The sequence below is a fragment of the Bicyclus anynana genome, chromosome 3, assembly GCF_947172395.1.
Source record: "Bicyclus anynana chromosome 3, ilBicAnyn1.1, whole genome shotgun sequence".
Classification (NCBI taxonomy): domain Eukaryota; kingdom Metazoa; phylum Arthropoda; class Insecta; order Lepidoptera; family Nymphalidae; genus Bicyclus; species Bicyclus anynana.
In genome coordinates, this window is record NC_069085.1 from 12724596 (window position 1) to 12751966 (window position 27371).

A 27371-nucleotide genomic window follows, 5' to 3' on the forward strand; every position below is an offset into this window, starting at 1 on the left:
CAGACCTACTCCAAAAATACTTACTTTACCCCCCTTACAAAGTAAGCGCACTTTCACAGTTCTATCTCTTAATTTTGTGTGTATAATTTTAATGTACAAATAAAGTGTAAATACATAAATAAATATTTTAAAAAAAATCACCGGTATATTTGTACTGTTAAAAGAAAAACTTATATTATGTCTAAATTGTAACTCCGAGCTCTTAACTTATTACAGACCTACTCCAAAAATACTTACTTTACCCCCCTCTTACAAAGTAAGCGCACTTTCACAGTTCTGTCTCTTAATTTTGTGTGTATAATTTTAGTGTACATATAAAGTGTAAATACATAAATAAATATTAAAAAAAAAACACCGCTATATTTGTACTGTTAAAAGAAAAACTTATATTATGTCTAAATTGTAACTCCGCGCTCCCAACTTATTACAGACCTATTCCAGAAATACTTACTTTACCCCCCTCTTACAAAGTAAGCGCACTTTCACAGTTCTGTCTCTTAATTTTGTGTGTATAATTTTAGTGTACAAATAAAGTGTAAATACATAAAAAAATATTGAAATGATCCGCACCTAGTGTCATAGAGAGCAAAAAAAATCACCGGTATATTTGTACTGTTAAAAGAAAAAACTCTTATTATGTCTAAATTATTGTAACTCCGCGCTCCCAACTTATTACAGACCTATTCCAGAAATACTTACAACCGCTCACCCCCCTCTTACAAAGTAAGCGCAGTTTCACAGTTATGTCTCCTAATTTTGTGTGTATAATTTTAGTGTACAAATAAAGTGTAAATACATAAATAAATATTGAAAAAAAACCGGTATATTTGTACTGTTAAAAGAAAAACTTATATTATGTCTAAATTGTAACTCCGCGCTCCCAACTTATTACAGACCTATTCCCCCCTCTTACAAAGTGAGCGCAGTTTCACAGTATACACCGAGTCCGGATCTCGTAATTGGTTGTTAAACACATGTGAAAGCTTTGGCTTTGTGTTCTGGCGGATAGTTGAGCGACAATCAGAGCAACAGTTCAACTAGCGGCCGGACACTTCCGGACACAAATTTTCCTCTCTATATATTGTTCTACAAAATGTTCCGACTAAGAAATAGTGGTCGATGTTCCGCGAGCATGGGTGAACGGTTTTGTTTTATCATTTCTAACCGCCGTTTTCCCGGTATGATCTGTTAATAAATCTAACCGTTTAAAATATATTGAAGAATCACCATCATTGTTATTTTGTTCCATATTTTTGGTATTTTGATTAAGACAAACAATGAAATCTGAAATTGTATATTTCATTAATTATTGAAAACTTTATCCTCAGAATTAAAACAAAACTTATACCTACTAATCTATACTAATATTATAAAGCTGAAGAGTTTGTTTGTTTGTTTGATTGAACGCGCTAATCTCAGAAACTACTGCTCCGATTTAAAAAATTCTTTTAGTGTTAGATAGCAAATTTATCGAGGAAGGCTATATATTATCCCCGTATTTCTAAGGGAACGGGAACCACGCGAGTGTAACCGCGCGGCGTCAGCTAGTATTAAGTATAAAATTGAAGAGTTTGTATGTTTGTTTGTTTGGTTGAGCGCGCTAATCTCAGGAACTACTGGTCTGATTTAAAAAAATCTTTCAGTGTTAGATCTCCCATTTATCGAGGAAGGCTACAGGCTATACATTATCTCCGTATTCCTACGGGAACGTGAACCACGCGGGTGAAACCGCGCGGCGTCAGTTAGTATAAAATATTTTGAATTGTATTGTTGCACATTATATGTCTTTATTGTAGATACATACTAAATAAATAAGTTGCATTAAAAAACATTCAAAATTGAATTGATTTTATAATTCAGTTTCTTGTAACACAGTCATAATAATATTTTCTATAAATATAAATCCAAATCCAACGAATTCCATCGCTACAAATTGAATATTTCACATTCAGGTTGAGTTGGAAATAAAATCTAATGCACATCTAGTGTCCAAACATAAGGAAATTCAAGTAATGCAAAATAAGTTACAAAATTGAGTTGGTCTGGAACGGGTGCCGTGTGAACTACCTTCTAAACTACATTTCCCAACTTACTAACACGGGCAATCGAAAAATAGAAAGTTCCCTCCAACCAGGATCGGGACTAACTCCGTAACTGGCATTCTTCAAGAACTTTAGGTGAGAGCTGTTTCGAGAATTTTATTTGGTTTATATGCTCCCTCTTGTATTTACTGTAAACATTCTCTTTTGACGACTATTTTCTCTGTATTTATTATTTTTCTTGCAAAAAATATAAATAATTCCATTAATATAATATTTAGTATGTGATCTAAAAATATGTATTTATGTAGTTTTCATTTCACATTATGCAGAAAACTAATGCTTTTTGGCAACTCTTGAACGAATTTCACTCTCACAAATTTTCCATATAAAAATCGGAGGGCGAGGGCGTTGGTTCCAATCCAGTCCGGGGCATATCCTCCAACTTTTCAGTTATGTAGATTTTAAGAAGTAAAATATCTAATTTCTCAAACGGTGAAGTGAAAAAACATCGTGAGGAAACCTGCTTACCCGAGAATTTTCTTAATTCTCAACGTGTGTGAAGCCCAATCCGCATTGGGCCAGCGTAGACTAAATTGGCCTAACCCCTCTCATTCTGAATGAGCCGAATATGGGTCGATAATGAATGAATGAATAAATGTACAAAGTACTGGTTCTGATGATATCCCAAAAGGATTCTCAGCATGATGCTGTGCCCATTATGACACTGAGCTGGTCTTCTATGTAATAAAAGTGTAAATACCTGCTTATACAAAAGATCATATAAAGGTACTAACGTCAGCAAAACATACTAACTGATAAGGTGAAACAATTTAACTCCAACTTTAAAGTGTGTATACTTTAGCGCCTCAGTCTTTTCATTACCTAGTCGCAAGGAGCTACGCCACCTAGTTACAAGGACTCTTAACTTGGCGGTAGCAGGATATGTCGCCGTCAGCAAAATAAACACTGTACCGCCATCCACACGTAGTACCAACATGTTTTGTAAAGGTTTCCGCGAATATAACTGCAACCATTTTTCACATACAGAGGGCCTGTGCTAGCCAGATCTTAGTTATTAAAGCTGAAAGTTTGTCAGTGCATGCTCTTACTATAAGTAAGCACAATAATACTATTAAGTCAGAATAATACTTGGTTACCACAAAGTCTGGCGATCGATGACATGACATTGATTCTTATATACAAGAAAAAATGCGTTTCATACTTCAAACTTAAACTCAAAATTCATTTCTTTTAATTAGATTTAGTATACAATCACTTTTGAAACGTCAAGGTATTCCTATTGGATAATTGAAAAAGCTGCTAGCTTCTAAGGCCACCACGGAACTATGGACAAAGCATGAGCTGACAAGCTACCAAGTTTTTTAAAACGAAAAAAGGGATAATCAAATAATGCATTAAACAAAACCAAAAGTTTCAAGAGGTAATATGGGATTTTTGGGCGACCTGTCTTAGTTGTAAAGCAAGACTATTTTACACTAAGTCCACGACGCAGAAAACAAGCGGCAATTTAACTCACGGAATGACTGAATAATTATAATATCTAGGTACTGCTTGCTTTTTATAAAAAAGTTCATTTAAAGTAGGATAATAAAGTTTCCTTTTCAGAATAATTGCCTTTAATTCTTGAAGCTGCAAGGTAACTGAAAATTGTCAACAACCTTTACTTAGTGCCCCAGTCTTTTCAAGCCTACCCTTCCCCAGTAACAAGTGCCCTCGACTCAGCAGAATATCCTGTCAAAGCAAAATAAACACGGTAACTCCACGCAGACGGTGTACATGCTCGAGGTCATTCAAGTTTCATTACCAATAGCTCCCAGCTCATAACTTATTCAGTAAGGGGCAGGTAACGCGTTTTCGCATTTTAACATTCAATTTGGTGCCCGAAGAAGCGTTATGTTGCAGTAAACGGTGTGACTACAAAATATGCTCATATTCCGCAAATTGTCAGCCAAAATGTTACGGACAAAACTGCTTTCTGGAATTAGACGAGAGATGGAAGTTTAGTTGCTGAAAACTATTTACATCTATTATAACTCTTATAACGCTCTCCGTGTACAATACAACAACGCATTCAGGGTGCTGATGGGGTTGCCCCGCTTTTGTAGCGCATCGGGGATGTTAGTGGATGCGCGTGTTGACTGTTTTTACGCCACAATGCGCATACGTTGTGTGGCTTGAAATAAAGTATTATTATTATTATTATTATTATAACTGAATAATATATTTTATTGAAACGCATTTTCGTTTCTTAAATTAACCTTATTCTATGAATTAAATCACATAAGTGTCCATAAACAAATATTTAATCATCAACTATAGTATTGAAATTGATATGGAAATTGGATATAATCGCTTTAGTTAAGCCGTATTACGGTTTCAATGGGGTGTAAGGGGGAGGCTAGTACCAGTCTGTCTCCCCAATTGTCAACCTCACCTGCTCGTGGTGCACCCTGCAGAGGGACCGACGAGGCTCTGGCGACCGACGAATGGCGATATATCCGTTCCCAAAGGCTAGATTATGAAATGCCTCAGGCCGGTGTCGGGCAGCAGCGACATCGGCGCGAATAATCTAGCACTGCGCTGACCAACCCGCATGCCCAGCGTGGTCAGTATCGGGCAAAACTTTGTATGGACCGAACAAATATCGTGATGTTTGGAAGTCCCTACAAAAGGCCTATGTCCTGCAGTGGACGTCCATCGGCTGATATGATGATGATGATGATGACTGTTTCAATATTATAGAAAACACTCACGACAATATAAATAATAAAACACCAACCAAAAATTAAATGTGAGAAATCATACCTACAGCTGAAATCACTTATCAAATTAACTAACGTTATTCCACAAAGTAGGAAAGCTTTTTGTGTTTTTCAAATTATAATAACATCGTCTGGTTGTTTAAATCATTCCAAAAATGCCGAGTTGGTGCATTTTTGGAATGATTTAAATTTAACTCCATGAATTTTTTTTTAAATCTATGACTGAACAGGATAACAAAACCGAATTACCATACAAAACAATATCTGCAATACAATGAATACTTTGTAAACTTTCTACCTCACAGTATAGCCATCTAAATCAGAATAAGTATGTAATAGAGAGTAAATAAGTATTTAAAACCCCATACCTACATTAAGTAGATGATCCCCACCTATACCCCACTATTTTCCGTTTTACTACCCGCAAATGACGGAGGTAGTGACACCTAAACAAACGCGTAACTCGTGACGAGCTCTCCCCACTCCCACCCACCGCACTTGGGTAATAAAACCAAGAAAGTAGTTTTAAGTAAGCCCGCGACAGTCATTGCGACCCCTTATTACCAACAAAACCCTCCTTGCGCGAGACAAACAAGTTATTCGTTTCAAATTGAAAACTTTCCACCCCACTAGCCATACAGGCATACGGGGGCTGTGGCACATAAATTCCCGCCAATTTTGTTTTATTTCGCCATGCAGGCACGGTAATAAAAGTAAGCTGGACGTGAGACAAAGCCTCTAGCCGGGATTACTCGGCCATCGCAATGGATCACTGCAGCCTGTGATATGGTGTCTAAACACCGGCATCTGACTAACTGAACTCGGAATTTACTACGTCTAAAAACCTGATAATTACATGACCAAGCAGAACTGCGTTTCTGTGGAAAAAGTTACATAATTGACTTATTCTTCATTATCAGAGTTTTGAATTGCCCATTAGATATCCAGGCCTCCCTATTTATAAAAGAAGGGATTTGGAACTTAGACCTACCATACTCATCCAATACGGGCTGGCAGGCTTTGACTCTAACGATCACTGATTACTGTTGCGGTGTAACACTACCAACTCGGGGTACTACTGAACATTTCTTGAAAGTAAGGCATGCTTAATATTTCATAGCCTGACTCCGGACACGAATCCTCTACTATCCTCTACTATAAGGATACTTGATCTGAAACCTCATAGACTGATCACTTAATCAACGAGGTTGTCAGCAGAGCGAGGATCCTGAGATACAGGTTTTTTCAAACTTAAAACAGGTTCCTCAGCACCAATGTAAAGAGACTTATATTAGCAATAATTTCATTTCATTTCAGCTTCAATTGGTGACGTCATAATAACCTTATTGGCAAACTTAGCCTTTTATCAGATTGGCGAGAAGAAAAACGGTGAGTTCAAAATAAGCGAGCGCCATTGTTTACTTGAACGAAGCTTACGTTTGTGCTTACACAACACGTTTCTTATAGGAAACGTTTGAACAATGACTCTGTAGTGGAGATCACACGTGCGGTCTTTCTGCTGCATTTGCTGAAGATTGAACACGCTAAATACAACAGCCCTATTCTGTAACAGTCCTGAAGTTTGAATCTATATGAAATATGATTTTGCGCTTCGTATTTCACAGAGATTTTTTGTTTTTCGTGTAAAACTTCTTTTCTTCCAAGAAATTTTTAACGAAAAATTATCAGGAGGTTGTTGGTGTTACACCTCCGTTCCTCGGTTAGCACGCTATGCCGCCAGTCCCGGTCATTATCAATGAACCTAAACCCACCAACTTACATTGAAGAATAGTGGTAGACTTATGCTTCATAAGGAAAGAGGCATGCCCTGTAGTAAGTACATTATCTTCTCTAATAAAAATTTCCAGGTTCTAGTGAGCTTTTTACGACACCAAGAATAAGAATAGCCACGGGTGGGTAAAACGCTTCAGTGCATTGCTGACAATTTTCCTACAGGCATCTTTGCGCAAAGAACATAGAGTCTCGAATGATAAAACACAACAGAACAAAGCCAGGTTTACGTACGGGATTGCAAACATTTGCTGTGTCCAACGGTTATGATCCGTCGTTTGAGCATCACGCCAAATTTGGTCCGCTCATAAAAATAAAAACAGAAACGTATGGTATAAAACACGCCGAGTTGCGGAGTTTAAACCGCATGCGAGATCATCAACTTTGAAATTTTACTATATTTTTAGCAAAGTTAACTTTTTTTATCAACCGTTGTTTTATTAAGTTGATGCTGTTAGCACAGTAATATTTTTTCAAAAATCTTTCATTGGATTCGATCATTTCATTAGGATTTCTTATCTTACACAGCATCTAAACAGAAGGGCGTCAAATACAAGTTTGAAAACGAGACAAATACATAAACGGAACTTTCTGATTTTCGATTGATGCCACTTGTATTGCGCGTAATTCCAAATTAATACGATAAATATAGTTTAAAATAAAGTGAGTTTATTTGTTTGTAATATTTTTACACTTAAAGTACTCAATCAATCATCATGAAACGTGCCTTTCAATGAGAAAAAAACTTACTTTGCAAGGTACATTTCCTTATTTAGTCATCAAAGCAACATCATCATAATTAACAGCCAAGGACTTCTACTGCTGGACATCAGGCCTCTGGCATGGACTTCCAAGCACAACAGTCTAGAGCCACCAGCACCCAGCGGCTTCATTGATTAAATCCATTGTTCCAAAGTGCATTAAATATTAGCATTTATTATCTATGACTTTAAATACCTACCTTAATGGTTCTTTAAAGTTATTTGCAAAGAAAGTCATAAAACGTTATTGTACGTACTTAAAGTAGAAAGTTTCTTACAGTGTTATTTTCCTTAACACTTGGTAATAGAAAAGTAAACAAATGCCGTAAAAGAATCAATTAAGCCACCACGTACACACCTTTTATTTCAATAACAAGAGCAAATGGATAGGTAAGGCCAAAACAATAAACTCGCAAAACGTAATGTGCGACAAGAAAGAGCGTGGAAGCCAATTAATTTTTGCTGAGACTACGGTTTATGTTTTCCCGGATAAATAAGGAGATTTAGCAGCGGCGCCCGGGGCCGCCTCGTAAAATGGCTAGCTCGTAACCGGGTCTGACCGGGACTCTTACTAAGATACCACGATTGCTTTCAAACTCGAAAGTCTAGTCTTTTCACCAACCCATATCTACAAAGTTAGATTAGAAACTTTTAAGGTTTTCTCTGACAAATAGACAGATCATAGAACTACCTCATAATTTCCTGTTTTTGGAAAGTAGGTAAGCCATTTATTTCCATTACTGAGCTGAAAGTAATTCAAAGTTAGACCGAAATATTTTTAAAGATCAATAATTTAGATACGTAAAACTTGTCACCCATATGTTTTGCTAGCATTAAACACAGTGTAATCTCAAATAGTCACTCTTAAAGTTTTACTAACTAGCCTACTTGGTGGTATTTTGTTAAAATCCTTAGATCCCCTGTGTACATGTATTTGCAAAATTCTTATACCTTAGTTCTTCTAATTTTCTCATTTCATTTTTGAACAACTGCAGTTCACTCACACGCCACCCTTGGGAAACACATAAGTAATTTTGAGTAAATATAAACGTCATTCATCTATATACTCAAAGATACAGAAATACAATTCCAACTGTTGCACGTAAGTGCAGAGTAGTCATAAAAGTAATTCAGTTGCATTTTATTTTCCTACGAAGGAGCGGCCGGGCGATGACTAAATAATGACCGGGATAACGCAGTTTTATTGCCGCCTCCGTGTTGCGAATATATAAATGAACCCTCTAGGGAGTGTTAAAGACGCCAAAGAACTCCTGTCGAAACAAGTCGGGCTCAGAGAAATAGCGCCGTAAAGCTCCCATCCGCCGAGACATCATTTTGCGTTCTCTCTCCTCCACCAAACTGCCGTCTAGGAAACTGAAATTAATAAGATGCGTACTTACATATTTATGAATTATACGTTTGTTCGTTTCGTTTATTTACTCTTTTTTTTTTTAAACAAATTGTATGTTTTTTTTTTAAATAAGACTTAAATGTGTCTCCCTGTACCTAGTCAGATCGTAAGCGGTAAACGCTTTAATTGCAACTCAAAAAAATTTTGCGTAGGTATTGTGAAAAAATTTCCCAATTCTCATAATCTCGTAATGCCAACTTTTAAAAATTTGAGTGAACATCTCTTACATTTTCTTTGGGAGGCCCTGACCTGAAAATACGATGTTTAAATTCCAGGACGAATTTTGAATCCCAGGACGAAACGATTAAGGAATTTTTATTTTTTAATTCAATCGCAGTGCCAAAAAAAATTTCGAACCATGTCACTGCTAGCTTATAGGCTAGTAGCCTCAACTGGTGACAGAGGTGCTGGCTCATTTTGTACGCAAAGGATCAGCCTGGCTGTCCAGCGCGGTAATGCAGCCAGTATTCTTGCCACCATTCCACATGGGCATGATTTTTATATTTATTAGGATAAGTTAGGATAACTTCCATATTGTATTATTTCTCAATAAAAAAAATCTAAATTGATTCAGGCCTGATCTGATGTTAGTAGGTATTCAACTGGGACTGTTTACCACCCGAACGTCAAAAACGAACGAACGATTATGAAACACGATCAAAACTCACGTGATACAACGTTGGAGTATGTCCGTCTAGTTGCAAGAGCCGGCTCATGACTAAGGGCCCCGTTTGGGTTCGAAAGTAGTCGGGCATACTACGACGTTGTATCCCTATCAAAAAAAAATGTTGTGATTTGTGAAAAAGTAAATTACACGCGGACAAAGTCGCGGGCGTCAGCTAGTTTAAATATAAAACGAAAGAAGGATAATTGAAACTTTTTACTCAAAGGCTGTCTGTAATATGCAACGTTTACGTTTTAATCACAGAGTGTTGGTAATAAAGCGGCAGAAATTTCGAATTGAACCGTAGCATATATCAAAGTTTAAATTGATGCCTGTTGAGAAGCAGCTCATTTGTTACAAAAGAAATAAAACCAAGTAACGAAACACGTTTGTTAAAATCCGCAATGCGAAAAATTATAGCTAAGGGAGCGAAGTGGAGCGGGATATTCTACCTGAAGGCTAAATTTTATTGCCCCGCGTTGTTTTCGAACAATTGCATTAATAGTGTATCAAAGGAACTCCTCGGCCGCTTTATGGTCGTGGAGTGGAACGCAGGGATACAATTAAAATTTTAATAATTTAAATAAGGAACAGCATATTTGAATCCGAGAAATCTGTTCTTATTACCATAACTGGAGTAATGGAATGTGAGAGGCGTTCAATGTTTCAGTATGTTGTTCGCAAATACTTAGGTTTTACGTTGAGGCATATACTCGTAAAACGAAATATTTCTTGAAGTTTTATCTTGATTATGTTCTCGTCTGATGGAAGATTCATGATACCAACTATGTTATGGGCATTGTTTATGTTTATAAAATACCCATAACTTCGTCGTCATCAACCCATATTCGGCTCACTGCTGAGCTCGAGTCTCCTCTCAGAATGAGAGGGGTAAAGCCCTTCTGCGGATTGGCAGACTTCACACACGCAGAGAATTAAGATAATTTTCTGGTATGCAGGTTTCCTCACGATGTTTTCCTTCACCGATTGAGACGCGTGATATTTAATTTCTTAAAATGCACACAACTGAAAAGTTGGAGGTGCATGCCCCGGGCCGGATTCGAACCCACACCCTCCGGAATCGGAAGCAGAGGTCATATCCACTGGGCTATCACAGTTCATAACTTTCGGAGTTAGATTACCTAAACTAACCCCGTAACTTATGGGTATTCTATATACACATACCTCACATTTTGTAACTTAGGCTTCAGAAATTAAATCAATTAGAAACTTATAGTGGAGTTGCATAGTAGTGATCATTGAGGTTTCTATATCATTATGTTCATTTCTTTTATTCAAATTCAAGTTAGGGTTTTTTAATTTAGTTTTTTAGGTTAATTGCACATATGGTTAACTGATAACGCAGCTGAGGAGGATTAAGTGCCAATTTTAAAAAGGTACTGTTATTCATGTTAATTGATTATGAAACACGGCTAGAACTCACGTGATACTACATCGGAGTATGCCCGACTATTTTCGAACCCATGCGGGGCCCTTAGTCATGAGCTGGCTCTTGGTACTTGTCGGACATACTCCAACGTTGTATCACGTGAGTTTTAGCCGTGTTTCATAATCAATTAACATGAATAACACTCACGATAGTTTAAATTCTAAACAAGATATGGTATATTTAACGGATGTACCTACATGCTGGAAAGTTGGTACGTTTTTGTCGTTAAGGTGGTAAACAGTCCCAGTTGAATACCTACTAACATCAGATTAGGCCTGAATCAATTTAGATTTTTTTTTTATTGAGAAATAATACAATATGGAAGTTATCCTAACTTATCCTAATAAATATAAAAATCATGCCCATGTGGAATGGTGGCAAGAATACTGGCTGTATTACTGTGCTGGACAGCCAGGCTGATCCTTTGCGTACAAAATGAGCCAGCCCTTCTGTAACCAGTTGAGGCTAATAGCCGTGGTGACCGGCTTCAAAAATTTTTTTTTGCCACTGCGATTGAATTAAAAAATAAAAATTCCTTATTCGTTTCGTCCTGGGATTCAACATTCGTCCTGGAATTTAAACATCGAATTTTTAGGTCAGGACCTGCCAAAGAGAATAAAGCGGCAGAAATTTCGAATTGAACCGTAGCATATATCAAAGTTTAAATTGATGCCTGTTAAGAAACAACTCATTTGTTGCAAAAGAAATAAAACATACGAAAACGGAATTTATATGTCTATCAATCTTTGACTATAACATTTACATAACCAAAACCGTATACTAGAAATAGAAATACAAAAATATGTGTCCAATCTTTGATGATAGTCAGCGTGGTACATTATCTCATTCCGATGCTCAGAATTTTTCATTTCCTGGTAGCTCAGTTAGCTACCAGAATCAAGAATTTTCGGAAATAAAAAAGTTGATTGTCTCATCGAGATGAAGCTACTCACGAAGTTAACTTGATAGTAATCAGCCCCCCTAGAAAAGTGGCACGTCGATTCTCTTTCTACGATCGCTAACGCTTCGAAAACTAGAAAAATGTATGGGAATGACATTTGTTCTCGACAGGTCGTGATCAAGATATGTCAGGTCCATATATTTTTCTAGTTTTCGAAGCGTTAGCGTTCGTAGAAAGAGAAACGACCTGCCACTTGGCTAGGGGGGCTGTTGTATAAAATGTTCTACGGATCCCTGACTATGAGTTTCTAAAGCTTTATGTTACTGCTCAATTTTAACTACATTTAAAAAATATTAACAATGTCACGTTTAAACACACTATTATTGTGAAGCAAAGGGTGTGTTCGAAGGAAATGCTCTAACAAAAGAATAGAACTTTATTCAAGTGCTATCGACAGGTGAAACGTGAGATTTCAGCAGCTGAGCCTAAAATACAAATGGCGAATGCGCTCGCCTCGGCGTCATCGCAGCGTCGCAGGACTAACTCTTTTATTGCATTCATGCAATAGATATTTTATCTGAGCAATATATTTTTTAAACGTGCTTTAAAAATTTATTCGCAGGAACTGTACATGGTAACTTTTCTTATTATAAGATATTCGCTGAGAGATATTCAGCTTATTAAGCTTACATAAACTACAGCTTTTCTTAATGAGTTACTGTTTACCAACAAAGAAATTAGAAATGAAGGTAGAAAACGCATGTCATTTCATAGCTTATTTATTTTAAATTATGTATGGTTTGCTTACTAAATATAATTACCATATCTAATTTTTTTAGCTTATTAATCAAATTTATTTCATTAATTTAAGAAAAAGTTAATTATAATTATTATTATTAGGTGTGAAATGACTAGTGATTTATCCCTCCCTCATTTTAAATTTGTTTGTTGGTAAACAGTACTCATCAAGAAAGGCTGTAGTATAAGCATTTATTTAGAAGCAATATATTATAATAATTTATATACTATACTAATAATGTGTATACTATATAGTTATTTCAAAGACTGATTAATTAATTAATTCTCATAATTTAATTCTCAGATCACTCCGTGAAGGCGAGACCTATAAATACCTTGGAATGACAGAAGCACTTGGTATTGAGGCAGGGAATATGAAACAGGTAGTGAAGGAACGCTTCTTTAGCCGCCTGAAAAAGTCCTAAAAAGTCTTTTATCAGGCGGTAACAAGGTGCGTGCCTTCAATAGCTGGGTCATGCCCTTTGAGTCCACTTTAGAATGCCAAAAGTGTGTATGAGACACTTTTGGCATTCTAAAGTGGACTCAAACAGAACTGGTTTCAGATCACCAGTGGCATCGGCGCCGGTAATTATCGTTAACATCTGATAGTGGTCAAAATATTATTTAACATTAACACCCTAAACCCTTGGGCCATAGGTTGACGGTCAGGCCACTAGTAAACCCTATTTCTTTCATACCTTCTGCTTGTTCCGTGTTCCCTGTTGTCGTGCCTCGTTTTTCTGTGTGTGTTGTTGCAATTATGTTGTTATTCTGTGTGTTGCTAATTAATAGCTATGTTTTCCACATATCAAATAATCTTACGTAGCAGAACTTATTACCTTTTAAAAATTAAACAACGGTGGTGGAATTTATCCTGCCATTGTAAATAAAATTACTTTTTAAATAATCTTGGTTTTATTGACTTTATAAAATCTCTAGTTGCTTACATTGACATTATTTTAGACTGAAATAACGATACAATGAAGTCTTTTTGTGATTACGTTTCGATATTAAATATAATATTAAGTATTTTTTATTTGAATATAATATTAAGTATTTACAAAACTTCAACAATAAGATTAAAACGGTATATTAAAATAATGACTGATATTATCGCTAACAACGTAATATTGAACCTAATTTAATTTATCACATTCTTAAAAATATCTTAAAGTTTCTCCATTGTTATTTCGGCTCCAATATTGCATCTTATTATCTACTTAGACTATGCTGAATGCCTCGTGTATACAAAATATGTTTAAGTTTCTTTGGAATTATATTTAAACTTTTTTCTAACCAATTTTTTTTTTAGAGAACCTGGTACCATTTTAACACAATATGAAAACGTTTTTCAATAAAATAGGCTTTAAATGACAATATTAAATCAAGCTACCATTTTATAGTCATATTTTTTACGATTGTAATTTAATTATAAATAATATTTTTTATGAAAGTAATGTAAATTGATATAACGAACGATTGAATCTGATGTTAATAAGAATCTTACCTAGTAACGATGATCATTAAAAATCCAGTTTCAATGTGATTTCGATTACAATTATGGCTCTTTTAATAAGTTTAAATAACAATCAATTACATAACTTAAAATAAAATATTGTCATTGTCATTAAATTCAAATGTTATTAAATACCAAAAAATATTGTATTTTTGGTTCATTCGCAGTACCACGTCGTTCTTCTAAATGTCTTATCACCAGACCTTCTGACTTCACCGGGTACACCCCGGAGAGAGTTATCTGTAACGAAAATTAGACACTTTCAATAAAAAAAATAATCGTACATTATAATCAGGAAATAAATCGATAACATAACAACACATGACACAAGATAACCAATGTACACCTCGTAAAGTTTTATATGAAATGAAAATTGCTATCTCACTCTTTGAAGTTTTTTTATAATACTAAGAAGATAACCATCAACACCACAAGAATTGCTATTGGAACATTTAAAAAAGAAATCAATCCGTAGAGAGTACCAGAAATAACCAGAAATAGATAAATAAAATTATAGAAACGAAAAAGAAAACCCCAAAGATATTAACAAATCTGGAAGCGTGCCTAAAAGTACTGACCTACATAACAACTCATGTGAACTTCGCGTAAACGAAACCATCTAAAATACCTGGAGGAGAGATTTATGTACATTATTTAACTTAATAAATATTTGGGTTCGATTAGTATTATCAATATTAATAAACAACGATGGGAAGTTACAATAATACTTTTGAAAATGATCTTATAAATGTTAACACATACATTATGAATCAATCATATAGACGACTACGCCAAGTTAAATTCTGTGCAACATTATGGAAGACGACAAACAATGTGGTTGAAATGATTTATAATATAGCAATAGCAAGCTAATAAGGCTTCCACAGTTATAAGTAGTCTTTTATAAGTAGTATTTTTTTTTATAATAAAAGAATTGGACGTTAGTAACCATGATCACAATGTCCAAAAACGTTATGATAGTCCACCATCTCGATAAGTCATCGAAGCTATTATAAAACTTTACTCACATTTGTCTTCATTTCTGTCGGTCTCCGTCGACTCCTGGCTATCTATCGACGCCATTGATATTCTCTTTTGGCGTTGTTCCATCAATAGTTCTGAAATTTAAAAACATTAAATAAATATACAGATAACAAATTAATTCTGACATATTCCGATATTGCTCAAATCGATAGGCTTACTCCCATCTGTGGGAATAAACTAAAGTATTTTAAATAATTTTAGCAGACTCAGAAGTGGATTACAAAAATAAGAAAACCAATGTCGAACTTAGGTTATGATTCACAACATTTGTCAGGAGAACTTAATTAACAAATAAACTGTAACCAATATAAGACCCTAGAATGGCAGAGACTGACCTTGAGTGGAGTCATGCATTTGTGAACGTTGTGTGTATGGGTAAAGGCTTTTTTGACAATTAACTAACACTCCCCTTTTCCACTCAAGTCATTCTACCCGACTATCCCAATTAACCCATAAAAATACACAATAAGAAATGTGGACGGTTCAAACGCCACGAGCATACTGAAGCCGACCGTGCGATGAGCGCCTTACATTGCATGTCGTTCTCGCCAACCGATCGCTACCCCTCTCTAACTCCCTCTTTACGGATACAAGTCGCGCCGCCTAGCGTCGGTACGAGACAACACGAGTTCGAGCGATGTCATATCCGTCTCAAACTGTCGGTATACAGTCGGCTTCAGTATGTTCGTAGCCGAGTTCGTAGTTCGAGCCGTTTACATTTCTTGCATAGGGGTACGGGTATGTGGTATATATATAGGGGTAATGTAAAAAGGGGGTTGTAATCTGTGAACCTAATTAATCGTTCTTAAAATCAGACAAATAATGATAAATCAAACAAATCAGACAAATAATGATAAATCAGACAAATCGAACTATTGAACTCGAAACAAATGATTTTTGACTGATGATGATTGACATTTTAAAACAGTCCTCAATTAAAAACCGAATTCTTAAATTGGCTCAAAAGCGGTGCAATGGAGCGGTAGTTACGATCATGTTTTGTCAACATACCGGTAATAATAAACCGCTAGGCGATTTTGCTTTCTGTTATAACACCACATACCTAGTAGTCTTTGCTGTTTTAGAAATTTTAGGTACTATATTTTCTAAGCTGGCTTAATTTCATTATTAAATAAGGTATATTTTCGATTGATTTCGCCTTAGTAGAGACTCAAGCGTGCTAACTTGCGTCTAAGACTGAAGTTTGTATGTTTGTGTATTTGAATGTTTGTTCAAAGGATTGAATGAATTTGGATAAGACACACTATAGTTTACAATATCGATTAGCATACATGATTAGTACCTACTTTACCACTTAGTACGTTTAGTCCCTATCTGTCAGGAGTCTTTGCGAAACTCCTAAATGTTTTTTTTTGTGATTTTATAGACATATAGAAACGCGGGTATTTGTTTATAGTTTACGTTTTTCGTATTACCTACTGGCCTCATTACAATGTACAAAGTAGGAACTGTCAATAACTTAATAAAAGATAATATCTACAAATTTGTGTCAAGAGCCCTTTAAATAAGTTCAAATTATAAAACATTGTCCGCGATTGCAGCCATTCGAAGATAACGTGGGGCCGCACCTGAGTTGAAACTAACTGATAATGATAACACAATACCACGCTCATAGAATGAAATCGTTTATTTTAATACTAACGGACCCGATCAAGCTTCGCATTAACTTCCCTACATTACCCTACTCCTACCCCTACCCTACCCCTACTCTACCCCTACCCTAATTCATCATAACATAAACAATATTTGATAGCATGGACAACAAATGTTTGACAGGCACTAAACAAAGTAACATTTATGGAAAACTATTCATCTTTCATAATTATTTATTCATCGAGTTTTCATTGTTTTTAAGACGTATTCTGCTATTCTTGATGGAGACAAATCCAAAAAATCAAAAACCTTGAAAATCAAAAGAAAAGTGTTGTATTATACTGTCAAAATTATTATAAAATCACAATCATGGTAATTTAAGTTTGCCCTACAAAATTCATTTTGGTACTGTTTCTCTAACTGAAATCTAAATTCCCTAGTTCTATTTTCTTTTATACTATTATATTCTGGTAGTATTTTCAATATCAGCATTTATTCAAATTCCAGTAAGGAGTCCTATTTTCACAGAGAATTTTAACCTACAATCTGAACAAACATATTTGTTGTTGTTATCTGGAGGTTCACAATCACATTTACGTGTGGTAACTATCTCGAACTTTTCTATTTCAAAGAAATCAGTTCTGTCATTTCCCGCAGCTAAAAATATTGAAAAACCACTATAGACATAGCTCAAAAGCTCTCACGTTTTAGTAGAAAATTTAAACAATGATATAATATTATCCAGATGGAAAGCCAATTGTTTATTAACCGTATTACAATAGAGTTAGCCGACAAACGACCGCTGCATTTCGGACCGGCGAGTTTATGTATTGCGGTGTAAGATAATTTAGTCGCTAATTCTGACCGAAGCTAATGAAACTTGGTCTTGTGCTGGGTTAAATCAACACTTATATTCAAAAACCGTTCTCCATATTAATTTATCGTAACTTTCACTCCATACTGTTCCTTTTAACTGCTTTATAATGCTATTAATACACTTACTCAGCGAGAATACTAATTAAACATACTTGATCGTGAATCGGTACCGAATACGCTACCGTTTCTAAAAGAAAGATCTCTTACGTAATTGTGCATGGTTATGCCATTATTATATTTATGAAATCATACACTTCCTGGGAACCTTACTAACAATAAATGAGAAAGTGTGTTTGTTTGTTTGTTATAATATACACAATATTTAGTACTAGCTGACGGTAAATGGGCTATCTCACACTGAAAAATTTTTTTAAATAAGTGCAATATTTTCTGAGATTAACGCGTTCAAGCAAACAAACAAACTCTACAGCTTTATAATACTAGTATAGATAATAGGTAGGTATAGATCTTCCTAATTTGTTTCAATATTTGTGCATCTCTTTCATTATATTATTAGTCGAAGTTATGTCAGCAGGCAAAAGTTCAACAGATTCATAACATTAATCAGTTAGAAAATCAATTGTTTACTAACCGAATTTCGAGTACAATAGTCAGCGGAGAAACGAGAGCCGCAACTGAATAAATGTACTGTATACCTAGGTATTAGTGCAAGATATTTCAATCACAAATTCAAACCAAAACTAACGAAACTTCGACTTCATTTGGAATTAGAACCCTAGAATCTGTAAACGTATTTACACCTAAAATTGACATTAAAAGCATTTCTGAATATACAGGTTTTTTTTCTTTAGTGATGACTAGCTGACGCGTGGTTTCACCCGCGTGGTTCCCGTTCCCGTAGGAATACGGGGATAATATAATAATTTTAAACACTGCTCAATCGATTTTCATAAAACATGTCTAAGAATACTCGCACATAAATCATCTTTCATACAAAAAAAAACTAAATTTAAATCGCTTCATCCGTTCCATGGATCTATGGTGCCACAGACAGAATGACAGACAGACAGACACATCAAACGTATAACACCCCTCTTTTGGGTTTAAAAATGAGGTAGGAAACGAACTCAGGACCGCTTCGATTTAATTCTGGTCATTTACAACACACGAGTTGGTACCTACTGATATACCGTAGAGCTATCAATGCTTCATTTATTATACAATAGGCATGTTGTTTGTGTTTTAAATTCATTGAAGCTGCCTACTCGTAAATGCAATATTTATATTTTAAGCAACACCACAATCAGTGGTTCCGTAATGAATTGGCAATATCAACCGCCATGACTCATGCAAACAGTCGCATACATATTACTTTGCATTGCATTAGACAAAAGACCATTGTGCGCGAGGAAATGGCAATTGTCGGTCGCGTTTCGCATTTAATGAAATAAAAGAAGCATTAAGAAAAAATGTTTTAAAACTGCAGAGTCAACTAATATCAAAATAAAATAACAAATTATGAGCAAGTCCAAATAATTCCATGATTGAGAGACTGGCATCAATTTTTAGAAGTTTCTGTTTCTGCGAGCGAACTTTTGGCACAATAACAAAAAAAAATTAATAAAAAATTTCAACCGACTTCCAACACAAAAATTAACCTTAACTAAAAAGCAAAACAAAAATCGTACCTTCTGATAAGTTTGAAGGCGGTGGCAAGCCAGTGATGTTTTAATTTAAGCCATTTAAGTTAAAAACTGTGGTCCTTTCAGAAACTGTTTTAACAGCATACAAAAAAACATGCATACAGCTGAACGTAGAAGAACCTTCTCCTTTTTGGAAGTCGGTTAAAAATAACCTACCGGAAAATCTTTTTGATGTCGAATTTGATAATAGTAAAGTATTTATCACGTGTGACTTTGATTGTTTAGTTTTCGCGAAAATAGCAAAAAAAACACAAAATTATTCACTATCAATTCATCCATGAAACAACCGATAGCGTTTATATCACCAATTACAAATTACCATAACATTTTTTTTTATCTTACAGCCGCGTTCATTTACGCAACGACCCAGTTGGCTTTATTTGCAATTGCAATGGATAAAAAACGAAAGCGAGAGTGATTGATCGCTGTAAAAAGTCGACTTCCTGGCGTTCCCACAGCCGCGCTGCACATGCTATGCAAGTCGACGGGGTCCAATAAAAACGGCAGTCATCGACCGCTGCGTGCGTCACCGACGGCAGCCTTGCACTGCCGTCACGTATAAACGCCGGGAGCAGATGACGATCAATTAAAAAGTTTGTCCGTATTAACTATGCGGGAACTACTCCGGGGTCGAGTGGCAGATGTACTTAACAAGTTCCACGAACAGACTCGCCCGAACCAATAACAAATTCATTCATGAAGACGCTCGTGATACGCGCAAGTCAAAATTTGTTGTCGGTATTTTCAGGATTTCTTCGTTTCTTTTGGAAAGCATTGGACACGGGCATCCTCTCTATAAATTGTTTTAGAAGAAGATATTGGGCATAGTCCCACTAAGCTGTTCAAGCCAATGATAATTTTATACTATAGATCGGTTACATCCCTACAAAATCACCGCAAAAAGTGATCCGAAAAATAAGCTACAAAACTGAGCGCACACATGCACAATTTTATCTTTAATTCCATTATTTATTAATGTATATATAGTTTTTACACTTCCTGAACACACAATTCGGCATTGTAGACGATATTCAGGTATTATTTGTTAAAATAGCGTTCGTTGTTGACCACAACTAACATTGAGATGTGGAAATTTCCTCATTTCGAAAAAAAAATGTCATCCGGTGCTTACAGGTGGATATCACACAGTAGGTAAATGACATTTTGTCAATTATTTGATGTTAATTTTAATAAGTTGATAATAAAGATCGAAATAGTGAATAGGCCAGCTGAGCAGATGACCGTATATTGTAGCCTGAACAATCAACTACAGATTGTTATCAACCTAGAAAGCGTAATGATGCGCAGGATAACCGGTGTTTTATTTTGGGAAGTCAGCCAACAAGTAATATCCAAGTAGTAATGCAACGAACACAGATTCTATCTATTTCAATTATACCTATAAATATATGCTTCAGATTAGATAATACGTCCTTTCCAATGTAATTTAAGCACGAGATTAAAATCTTTAGCACATTTTTAGTTGGTAACTTCTGCTTATCAATTTACAATCATCATCTTTATTATCAGCCGATGGACAATGGACATTCACTGCTGAACTTAGACATCCATTGAAGACTTTCAAACAACACGATTTTGAACTATAACCCTCATCCAACGGCTCCCTGTAACCCGCTTGATATCGTCGATCCACCCAGAGCGGGATCAATCTACACTGGTCCAACCAATCCACCTACTTCCTACTAATATTTTGAACGCGAAAGTCTGTATGGATGGTTGGATGTTTGTTTCTCTTTAACGCCGCTATTACTGAAGTGATTTGGCTGAAATTTGAAATGAAAATAGATTTTACACTGGATTAACACATAGGCTACTTTCTATCCCGAAAAAATCCATGGTTTCCCGAGATTTTGCGAAAACTGATGATTTTAATGATATCAATGTTTGTTACACTTTCACACCTCGACTACTGAACCGAATTAACTAAAATTTGTAATTGAGATATATTATATTATAACATGGATTAACACATAGGCTACTTTTTATCCCGGAAAACCCCATGGTTCCCGAGGGATTTGTGAAAAACTAAATTCCACGCGGACGAAGTCGCAGGCGTCCGCTAGTTTACAATAGATGCAAATAACTCTTTATACACTTTGCTGTATGTTTATATCGAACCTGCGGTAATCGATGGCCCGTGAAATTAAACCTAATTAGTTATAATTACTGAACAAATAAATCATGCGTTGTGGTTTGAATCCAAACAGAACGCAATCCAGACTAACGTACACTGTGATTTCAGAAGAGTGACATAATTACGCGGGACATATGCCACTCGCCGCACAGTTTCCTATTCATCTCACTGTTTACTGCTTAACATGAATAACAGGCTAACTCAATGCAGCTACAGTGTTCTATACAATAGTATTCCCAGTTAGAAACCTATGTAGTATTTTTACATGAGTATGGTTTATTAAACGGATTTTTTACAAAAACACTAAGTTAAAATTTGATCCGAAAAAATATGTATTTCGATACATATCTAATTATTATCTACTGGTCTTTTTTATATCTAATGATTTTAAACTTATTTCGTGGTTGTTCATTATGAATGTTATTTAAACGGGTACATACCACGATAAAACGACGAGATTTTTATTGTCGATATTTCGACCCAGTTGCATGGATCGTGGTCACGACGGGACTGAAGTTGCGAGATGAGAAGTGAAGTCAGCTGTTAGGGGCAAAATCGATCTACCCTCTTTCTAGTTCTTTTTCTTTTTTCAACGACCTCGCGTTTTTGGCTGTTTAGGCAAACCACACTCACGACATCGCTTTTGTTATTATGCGTGTCGCGGCGCCCTCTTGGTTTGCACAATTCTACCACCGGGTTCCACTCGCTGGCTAGTTTGAAGCCATCTTCCCGATTGAAATTTTTTATATCTGCCTTATTTTTTCGGTATTTTCACCTTTCAAACATTTCTGATTTGTTTTGTGTTATGGTAAGATTTTTTTATTAAATAAAATGTAATTTATTCAATAAATAATAATATACTACTGAACCAATTTGTAATGAAATGAAATGAAATTTTATTTGCCTAATACACGTATACATATGGTGTTTTACAAGTATAATTAAGTCACAGTGTATTACCATTAACATGGTGTGCAAATTTTACAATTTTATAAAGCACTGTTTAAGTAATATTATTTACTTACAATGTTATATTTGTATGATAAGTTTTATCTTTAAAAAATGGATAATCTTTTGGAAAGAAGTATTTTCATAATACTGATCTGAATTTTTAAAATCAATACCAAAATATTCCTAAACACGGTTATAAGTTATAACTCACGAGAACGTTTCGTATTGTGTTGCATGAACAAGGTCATGACTAAATCCCTCGAATGGATTCGAAACTAATCACTCACTCCGACAATAATCTCGTAAGAAACACAATAGTTTCAACTATAGATGCATTTTGGCTTTTATGATCACAAAGCATAAAGCTCTAAAGCTACGCTTTATGGCAGGCGTCCACAGACGTGCATCGTAAGTATCGGACACATCGCATCAAATGGATTTTAGTACTCTTTGTGTAGAAAGTCATACAAGTGCATCCGCATCGTACGGATCGCATCGAACAGATTTCATCCGCTGTAAAATTAAAAACCCAATGCGTCCGCTACGATGCGAATCTGTGGACGCCTACCATTATGATGCACTGCGCTGTCAGTGCATAAGTGGCCCTAATTCAAATATGGCAAAGGTCTTTTAATTAACACTCTAAACAGATAAGATAAATTATGATGTGCTGACATCTAGTTCTGTATGCTAGAGGTGAGTGACCGTAGTGTTTTGCATGACTAGTTCAATAGATAACACGATATTCTCTAATCGGACATTTAGTTACGCAAAAAACAAACGCGCTTTTGTTAGAACCGTTGGATGCAATCAAGCATGTCTCCAATGTATCTGTTTTGCATCCTATATTCGCTAATAGCACAACTGTTGCAAGTATTGTGTGATTTGACAGATATAAACAGTAATTGAGTCACAGAACAGAGATCGCTAAAAGCTAACGCTTTTAGCAATAGAAGTAGCATAGGGGCGTGGCCCGCTTACACCCGGGTGTGCGGAACTTCGCAAGCCTATCCGCGCATGTACTAGCAGTCTTGTTTCGTTGACTGACACGTTACGTCCTGCGGTTGTCAAATTCGGTAATTGAAATTAATTAAAAATGATTAGAAAAATGCTGTAATGTGCCGTTATGGAATACCAAAATGATAGCCGCCACGAACATTTATCAAATTATGGTGTATCGTACCATCGTTAAGACGTATTTTATTATATTTTCATTAAAATATGAAAAAATAATTTTACTCAAAGTCACAAACTAAAATGAACTTTACGGGAATAGTACTAAAGCTTACTTTATTTTAATACAAGTTCGATTTTCTCGAAGATTCTGTTGACATCAGTGGGCATACATTTACTGCGTCAACAACAACAACAAAACTATCATAAATCAAATATATACAAAAATTATTTTATTGCAATAATTCTTCTATTCCTAATTAAATGTATTAATTATTAATATTAATAATCCTTGTTATTTTATATTTAACGAAAACACCCATTGATTTTGCATAAAATTATCAACAAGAAATTGTAACCATTTGAATTTTGAATTTTCATTGTTAACGTGCGAAATATAATCTAAACTGCTATATTCTGAGTTGCGCGTTGTCAGTCGAACATTAATCTCAAAATAATCTGTGTTAATTTTTAATTAAATATTTAGGAATGCTCCAGCTTTAAATAAAGGATCACTATGTGAATTTTTAAATGAAGTACCTTTTTATATTATTTAAAAACTGGTTGTTAGGTATATAAAATGTACCTAAACGAACATTTTCTTTCAAACAATTTTAAGGCCAAAATAAACTCAAGAGACAGAGTGTTCGTTTTGCCAGGTCCTTTAATTGAATTTCTCTGTCGGTCCCTCATGACTGACAATCGGTACCACCTTGGCGAGTCATCTTTCGATAAACAATGCTCCTCCATCGAGTACGGATACAGGCCATCTAGATGGCACTATAAAAGGTGTCGGCACCTGTTTCTTTGAAAAGATCCGACCATCGGATTGGTGATCTACCTCGTGGCCGTTTTCCTTTTAAATACTAGCACGTTTCCACTGTTATGACAGAGCTGTGAATTAATAAAAAAGTACAGAAATGTAAGCGTTGAATCAGTAAAAATTAAATTACGTGTACGTGTACATCACTGCAGTATAAAATAAATAAATAAAAAAACACAAGCGGCGAAGGGGAATGTTTATTGATTTGAGACAGTGAAACAAGATTAATACGATTATTTTATTGTCTGAAATCAACAAATATACGATTATTTTATTGATTTCAAAGCCAAAGGTTTCAATTGAAAAGCAGCATATTTTATGCTTTTAATATCTCCTCTAGCATTCAGTTTATCAGAAAACTGCAAAACATTTTAAAAATATGATTTCAATGTATATATTATATTATGCGTTATATAAAATAAGAGGAAAAATAGACCAAAAAATAGTTTTTATTTTTCTTGTTTTAGTTCTCCTGAAAAAAGTGTAATTTTGATTTATGTTAGTTTTGAATTTAAGCAGCTGCCATATGTCATGTGGCTATTCATTTAGGGACGTCGATAATAATATATCGATATTTTATATCTACTACTATTATATTATGATGACACGATAATGATGAAATTTTCGAAAAATTTTTTTAGGAATCCGGAGAGGAAAAAAGAGGCGACTAGGAGGAACAAAATTTGTTTTATGCAAAACCGCATTCTAATTTGTTCCAAACATTTTACGCAGTCAGACACGTTAATGTAAAGTGGAAACAGGAGATATTTAGTAGTCACGGCAGTGCCAAACAAAAAGATTTTTTTTCTAAAAGTCGTATTCGTGTCTTTTAGGATACATATAAAGTGTTAGGAACGTCAAGTCTGAGTATTTGTAATTGACCTATTGACTACTAACGGGTTGGAAAATAATCTACTGGTAACATTCATCATGGAACTCGTTATAGTTAAATAGGAAATAATTGAGTTATTTTCTGCAAAAACCGACGAATTAAAAAAATATATACTATCGTGTTTTTTATATATTTAGGAACTATTTTTACTTCTTTGCAGAAAAGAGTGAATCTTTTCGTTGAAATATTTAGGAATTAAGTTTACGAAATACTTAGAGCAGCAGGTCATGTGTTTCTCAAAACTTAAAGGAACGAATTTAGACATTGCAATAATGTGACATTGTGGTGTTTTTCTGACGATATCTAAAGTTGTCAGATAGCCATAACAATACTTGCAGTTTGGTCTATTTTGTATGGGCAAATATTGTACAGTATACAAAAGAATAGTCATGTGAAAGATACGACGACACTGTACTATCTCGTGTTTTATTTTTTATTATTTGTTTTTATATCACTTTCATTTGTTAGTCAAATTGTCCTGAGAAATTTGTGAAACATTGTTTAACATTGTTTAACATTGTGAAACATTGTTTAACATCCAAATGTATCACTCCGAAACTACTTAAAAAAAATCAAATGAAACTTAGCACAATTTAAGCAAATAGTACGAAGAAGGTTATAGATTCTACATGTTGCGAATATAAAAATAGAAAGGGTGAAATAGGGTTATCCCCTATTTGTTAAAGTTTCTTACTTAATTTTTCAACTACACAAGTTATGGACTTGTATTTGACCTTCTTTGTTGTGTAAACTCGAATCGTGCAAACAGTTGATTTAATGTTTTTTCAGAGTGGTACATTAAAAAAAAATGCTGGTTTATTACTTTCTTGTGTGTGTTTCTTCATATATTTTAAATTTTTGATTGACCTATGTTGTTCTTCTTAGTTTTATAAAATTCAAATTTTTTTTAAACAACAGACGTTCGTTTTGATTACTGCGAGTAACGAGACTATCGATGTTTAAGACTATCGTTATTTCACATCCCTAGACAACATTAATAAAACAAAGTTAGGATCATTTTGAATCTTATTTTTAAGGTAATAAAGCTTATATATAGAGACAACTAGTGACGAGTAGCGGTACTACAGATTTCATTCATGAATTTTCATTCAAGAATTTTCATTTGTTCTGAGACAACAGTAATAAATAATTTTCAACTCTAAAATAAGGGTAATATATTTCTTTTTTCACTAAATATTAAACAGCCAATTAAGTGAAGAGTTTATCAGTGTGATAAGTATTATTACACTATAAATGTGTTTGTAAGGCCACGCCCCCGGGTACGCTGGTTTCAATACAAACGGTTGGCACTTTATAAATCTAGTTACTTCTTATATCTGTGAATTGAGTTATGGAGAGACGTAATAGCCTAGTGCATATGACATCTGCCTTAGATTCGGAGTTGTTAAGTTAATAAATGTATTGCAATGGTCCGATTTGTTATACTATAGCTTGATAGTTGATAATCCCTTATTTCTAAGAGTAGGTTTTGTTTGTTTATCGTGAAGCATATTACAATTTGACCAAATACGTGTTTATAGACCAATCTATTTGGTCTATAAATATGTGTTTTTGTCAATCTATTTGGCTTACCTAATGTTAAGTTTATAACCATTATTTTTTATTAATAATTTTACAAGTTAGTCCTTGACTACAATGTCACCTGATGGTAAGTGATGGTGCAATCTAAGATGCAAGCGAGCTAACTTAGTAGAAGTAGGATGAAAACCACACCCCTACAAAACATCGTACCGGAACGCTAAATAGCTTGGTGGTACGTCTTTGTTGGAAGGGTGGTAACTAGCCACGTACCTGGATCAATTAAGAAAACTTCAATCGACTTAGCAGTACCTCCGTTTTGTAAACCCACTGCGCAATGCACATACTACTAGACCACGGAGGCCAAATTGCCTTTGCCTATATAAAATCTGTACCACTACAATGTCTCGTACCTAAGTAGGTACGAGACATTGTAGTGGTACAGTGGACTTAATTTCAATTGGACTATTGAAACACACTAGTCACATTCAATTGGACTATTATAAAACACTATAAAAGAAAC

The 27371-nt window shown here is 34.9% G+C and overlaps 1 protein-coding gene across 1 annotated transcript in view; it reads right to left on the reverse strand.

The window, feature by feature from the left end:
* Positions 1-13497: 13497 nt before the first annotated feature.
* LOC112056797 (uncharacterized) overlaps positions 13498-27371 on the reverse strand; it is a 35627-nt gene continuing 21753 nt past the window's right edge. The window contains exons 7-8 of the mRNA XM_024097289.2: positions 15146-15235; positions 13498-14357 (exon numbers count right to left, since the gene is read on the reverse strand). Coding sequence (XP_023953057.1) covers positions 14275-14357; positions 15146-15235 — 173 coding nt within the window. The 3' untranslated portion in view covers positions 13498-14274. The remainder of the gene's footprint in view (positions 14358-15145; positions 15236-27371) is intronic.